Source organism: Palaemon carinicauda, chromosome 26, assembly GCF_036898095.1.
Source record: "Palaemon carinicauda isolate YSFRI2023 chromosome 26, ASM3689809v2, whole genome shotgun sequence".
Lineage (NCBI taxonomy): Eukaryota > Metazoa > Arthropoda > Malacostraca > Decapoda > Palaemonidae > Palaemon > Palaemon carinicauda.
The window spans coordinates 4,018,714-4,025,121 of record NC_090750.1 but is presented as its reverse complement, the minus strand read 5'-3'; the positions used below and the strand labels follow the sequence as shown (position 1 = coordinate 4,025,121).

The 6,408-nt window shown below is 38.6% G+C and overlaps 1 protein-coding gene across 1 annotated transcript; it reads left to right on the top strand.

Moving 5' to 3' along the window:
- The first annotated feature begins 3,107 nt into the window (after positions 1–3,107).
- LOC137619455 (zinc finger BED domain-containing protein 5-like) lies at positions 3,108–6,073 on the top strand. Its single transcript, XM_068349514.1, has 2 exons — positions 3,108–3,182; positions 5,618–6,073. Exons 1-2 carry the CDS (start codon positions 3,108–3,110, stop codon positions 6,071–6,073), a joined length of 531 nt encoding a protein of 176 aa, XP_068205615.1.
- Positions 6,074–6,408: the final 335 nt, after the last annotated feature.

Genomic DNA, 6,408 nt, shown 5'->3' with positions numbered 1-6,408 from the left:
ATCCTGCCTACTGAAGATATATACTAAGAAAGACCCTTTTGCCACTAACCAAGGACACATGTACATACAAAAGAATGGAGCTACAATGGGCTATCTACTTGGAGCCTATATATCCTACTTTTACATTGGTGTAGTCGATGAGCGAGTTTTACTGGTGTAGATTGTCCATAAATATATATCCGATATATTGATATCCCTTTTGTTTCATACCCGAGAGATTTTGAAGAGTCTGAATTCACATTGATTAACCTTGGGCAAACGATATCAACTTGGATGTGGAAATTTGAGAAGAAATCCACACTGAAGATTGGCAACGTGACATCAGCAATGAGAAATTTCTAATAATATCTGGGGCTTCCAAATGATAACGTAAGGGTTTCATAACCATGGGTGGGTATTGCAGATCCTTTGGCAGCTTCCTGGTGACCGTTGGCAGAATTAGACAGACTAGGTCATGTCCTGGAGAGTGGCCTTGGCAGAAAAGGAAGATAAGCAGCCATGCCTACCAAAAATTGCACAGATCTCATGCCTCTGGTTCACTCAACAGTCCGACGCCTGGTCCGCCCATCAATGCCAACATCTTTTCAATGTAGCTGAATACAATTGCACTTTTCAACACGTCCATGGGAAACTGAATCCAATTGCCGATGCCCTTTTATTCACCTCAGGCTGGATTACAACGCCCTGGCAGAAGTACAATGAATAGAGCCATAGTATCAAGCATGTGATACATCCAACATATCCCTCAATTGGGATGAGGTCCTGCTTGACCTCTCCAACGCCACCCGACTTTGTGAAATCAATACTGGTAGATCTAGACCGTTAATACCTGCTCCCATGCGCTGACAAGAGTTAGATTTTATTCATGGTGTTTCACCTTCTTAGAGCCGATCTACTGCACAACTATTGAAGATGAGGCTCATCTGGCACAGTATTATTAAGGATGCTTAGCATAGTGTCTGTGCTAGTACTTCATGCCAAACTTGAAAAGTATATTGACACATGGATTCAGGAGTGGGTAGTTTTCTTTAACCTCAGCGTCATTTTGCTCACATTCCCGTCAACATATTAGGTCCCCTACCAGCATCAAAAGGACATTATTGCTTGTTTATCGTCATCAACCGATCCAGTCGTTGGCCTAAAGATATTTCCATGGAAACTGCAACGTCTGCTTCATTCTCAGGACGGAAAGTGAGATTTGGTACTCATGAGCATATTACTTCTGACCGGAGTACAACTTTAGCATATCAATTGTGGGCACATTAGTGAGTCTCCTGGGAATCACACTACATCAGACAACTGCCTATAACGCTGCTGCCAACCGAATGGTTGAAAATTTTCATCGCACCCTCAAAGCAGCTTTGATTTCCCACTCCAAGGACTCCAACTGGTTTACACAGCTTTTCTGGGTCCTCCTGGGACTAATGAACACTCCTAAAGACACCCTGAAAGTCTCTGCGTCAGAAATAGTGAATAGCAACTGGTTGAAAATCCGAGTCCATTGTTTCTGGGGCTCAACATCCTCTGATAATCTCCCGTGCATATTCCATGTTTTTGGAAAATTTACTCCTAGCAGAGAGATTTACTAACCCGCAGCAAAGCAACCCATACAGACATATTTACGCCCAGCAACTTACGTTTTCCTGCGCCACGACACTAGCAAGTCGCTGCTAACGGCCATTTACAAGGGCATCCTTGACGTGCCAAAATCATTCATAAATAACATTTGTGGCAAAGAAAATAAGATCTCCATTGATTGCCTAAAATCGGCATATTTCTTGCAAATATACCTCCCTAGAGCAGGGCACCCTATTTTTTTTAATGAAAAGCCATTTACTGCATGTGTTTGATACATGTCCATATAACATAACGCTTTTGGCTTTTTATATAATTATTCGGTATTTCCAGCACGGTCAATAGACTAACCACTGTATGCATGATACCTCAGATTCTATTGTTTGAATATTTTGACCTTCTTGCTTGCAAGGCCTTTTATATAAACTTGATAACTATTTGATAAAGTCTAGTAGCATTACCTCTCCTCCCTTGTACAACCTAATGGTTTTCCTGTAGACAATCCTCCAAACTCAGATAAAACTATGTTGGCCTATGAGGTGTGAATTCCCCTAAGATTCATGATAGACCATTATGATAACAACAGTTTCCCCTTCCTCAATGTCCTGGTCTCAAATGCTGAATATAGTTTTCATACAATGGGCTTTATGAAGCTCACAAACCTCACTAGATACAATACCCCAACCATCAGACCTTCCTTTTTCGTACCCTCTCTGAAACGTGATATTGAAAGACCTGATGCGAGACTGGCCTCAGCAGCAAGAAAATGGCTTCCTGAGTTAACCTTTGTTATTAAGGTGTTATGCACTGTCAATAGCAACAGGGGGAGAAGGTCATGATAGACATAATCAAGAATCATGAGACACCTGGTCAAGAAAACACCAAAAATTAATTTTATCATCTATTATCACACTATGAGGACAAGATCACTAATTATAAAGAATAACCAACCACTTTATTTTCAGGAATCCTTGAAGAAGTCCTTCATATATGCTTATCAATGCCCATTTCATACATGACTCATCTATTAAATTTTAATGACACTGATTATACTATGAAAATAGAGATTGTTTTACTACTTCAACAGGATTTTCATGTGCATGACCGATTTTTTCTAAAGAAAAAAAAAATAAAAACACCAATATCATTAGCAGTACTCCAGATTGCGGAAGGCTCAGGCTCCTAGAGGCACTGTTCACCCAGTAAGAGAAGCCAGATCTCAATATGATCAAAGAGATGATTCTCCTCCCCTCCTACTGCGGGAACAGTGCCAAAAAACTAAACTTGGTAACACTGGTGATCAAGACTATAATCATCAGCTAACCCACAACTGAAACTCTACCGCCGTGGCCTGCAGTCAATCAGCAAGAAGCTTGGGAGTGTTCAGATCTTGAATATGAAGGGCACAACAGTTAGCCTGAATCTGAACCCCGCTCATGCTGTGTGATAGGCAATCAGTGAGCAGCTCTATACGTTCCACCTGTACCAGTTAAGAACAATAATCCTCCAAGCATTGACAGGTGTGAGCGGAGATGCAGTTTGACCGAGATGTAATGCTTCCCAGTGAGCACCGCAGCCAGTGTGAGAGCAACTCCATCCCATACCAGGTATGGACTCCACCCACGGTTTTGAATGCACAGTGTTGTAGGCAAATTATAGCATTTGGGGCTATGTATTTTGCTCCCTGCTACTGATTGCCAAAATAGCACGGCTACTGGTTCTATGCAGTACAAGTCACAGAAAGAAAATTTCAGACATTGAGAAGTTCACTTGCAAGAGGAGTGCCAATAAGGCAACTAATATTTTCAATGAAACCTAGTTTAAATAGGGTAAACATCCAAAATTCTATTATTATTATTATTATTATTATTATTATTATTATTATTATTATTATTATTATTATTATTATTATTATTATTATTATAATAATAATAATAATAATAATAATAATAATAATAATAATAATAATAATAATAATAATAATAATATTTATTTATGTTATTTTGATTGTTGTTGTCTAACGCTGTAAAGTGCAAAGGACAAATTAGCCAAAATAAGCTATTCTTTATTTTATCAATTAAAAAACTTCTCATGTTATAGTAGTAGTAGTAGTAGTAGTAGTAGTAGTAGTAGTAGTAGAAGTAGTAGTAGTAGCAATAGTAGTAGGAGAGGACGGAATGTCATATAAAAAGGTTAAACATTTGCATTAACTGTTCCATGATTTACTTCCATTTTTATTATTTTCTTTCGTTATCCTACCTGTGATTTTTTGTTTATTTCTCTTCATCTTATTCATCTACAAGAATTTGAAAAGATATATGTTTGCGCCAACCAAATTATGAAACTTCGAACACAAATATGCGATTTTTTTTTTTTTTAACAGAAAACAGAAACTATTTAGGGGCAGTTTAACACCTCCAGTAACTGATTTATCTGACTGTGTTTTAAGTATAATATTTCTGTATAACATGGCGAATTTCTAACTACCCTTGAGTTATTACACATCAAACGGATTGTTAGAAATTTTCTATGTTTTGTCCCACCAATAAGAAAATATTTTTCAATAATTGGTGGGACAAACCATAGCGAATTTCTAACTACTCTTGAGTCCATATACATCAAATGGCTTGTTAGAAATTCACTATGGTTTGTCCCACCCATAAAAAACTTTTTTCCATTATTGGTGCAACAAAATGTAGTGAATTTCTAACTACTCTTGAGCTATACATAAAACGGCTTGTTAGAAATTCACTATGTTTTGTTCCACTAATAATAAAAAATGTTTTATATTGGTGGGACAAAACATAACGAATTTTTAACTACCCTTTAGTGATTATTTATCAAACGGCTTGTTCCTTCTTTAAACTCTAACGCATTGGTTCCCAACCTGGGGGTAAATCAATTTTTCGGGGGTAATGGAGGGGTGACAGAAAAATGTTAAGAATTCTGAAAATCAAGTAAGCATTGGTATTAGGATTAATGTTAACTTAGTCTTAGTATTTTAAGTTGTAAAGTAAACCTATTATAAGTAAGTAACAAAGCTAAACCAAATAACAATAAATATCAAAAACTAATATACAGTACTAGAAAAGAAAAAAATATATAGCTAAGTGTGTGATAACCGAAAAGTATTTTCACAAGTATGCTTCAGGACACAAGTCACTCAGTAACCCCGATGACTCATCGACGAGTCCAGTACGCGTCACTCACTGCCCGAGTCTGCCTCTATTTCACACTGCCAGTTTCTCTGTGAGCATCAGCCAAGGTGGACATGAGCTGGTATGTATGTGTACTGCCATGGGCAGTTTATACTTAGTATTTACCCACTGTTACTGTGAGTTTGTGTTATTAATTTTGTATAATATAATGTATGCTCGGTTCTTACGTTTTCAATGGTTTTGCTAGCATTAGCGGAGTATGCGAGGCTGCGTACGTTCACTATAGTCTCGCGCTACAAGATGCTCTTGTGCTGACAAGCATGATACATGCAGCCTGGCGAATGTATGCGTGTGTGCTTGTATCAGTGAACTTGTGTTAGCTGCCATGCGAGAAATTATGTACCTCGCGTTTTGCAGTATATTCACGGATATTGTGTTGAATAGGTGTTGCGTTGAGGTTTTCAGTAGTGGTGTACTGAGGTTTTGGTGTTGTGGATTTTGCTTGTGATATTCGAGTTGTGTATGGAAGTGTAATTTAGTGTTTTAGTGTAACTGTGTATTCGAGTGTGTGAGTGCAGAATTTTTTATTTTCATTTTTAACACAGTTACATCATTCCTATGCTGAATAAGCTCTTCTAATGTTATCTAGAATGCCATGAAAAACTGAATAATAAGTTCTCAGTGTTCGCTTTTTTATGCATCTTTTTCTTTTTCTGCAGATTGAACAATAAAATGTCCAAAAAGCGAACCTACTCTGACGCTTTCTTCGCCATGGCTTTGTGAATTTACCATTCGGTGGAGAGGATCAGCCACAATGTGTGATATGTCACAAAGTGTTGACAAATGAAAGCCTGAAGCCATCAAAACTCTCAACTCACCTCCAGAAGTGCCATCCAAATCTTCAAAATAAGGATCAGGCTTATTTTCAGCGCCAGGCTGTAGCACTGAAGAATATCAAGTTCGGTTCATCTGGAATTCAAGCCCAAAAGCTTCAAGCTGCAGTCGAAGCATCCTACTTTGTTGCATATAAAGTTGCCGAACAACAGAAATGCCACACCATTGCAGAGAATCTGATTATGCCTTGTGCATACGAGATGGTAAGCAAGGTATGTGGGGAGGAGCAAGCGAAGAAACTGAGTGTCATATCTTTATCAAACAACACCATCCACAGACGAATCGATGACATGGCATCAGATATCTTGTCCCAAGTTATAACAGAGATCAAAGAAAGCTCATATAGCAAATTCTCCTTGCAATTTGATGAATCGTGTGACATAGCCAGTTGTGCTGTTCTCCTTGGGTTCGTCCGTTACGTCCACCAGGAGAAGCGGAGGCGTTAGAGTCTAACGCCTCCGCTTCTCCTCTTTCCTTAGGATAACTGAAGTCGTAGGTGGGTAATATTTTTGGGCTTAAGCCATGTCGTCGTGATGGAAGTTCCTTAAAGTATCTTCCTAAGGGATATATGTACTACAGTGATATTCCCAGAGAATTTAACCTTTAGGTATTCAGAATTCTAACTCCTGGCGCAAATATCCTTAAAATTTCTCCAAAGGATATCGCATAATATCAGCAGACGCATTCTTGACACGCCTCCATAGCAATCTGCACCCCAACAGAGTTTTGGCTTCGAGGAGGAAGTGGCAAAAGGGAGCCGTACAAAGGCTCTCCCAGCTCT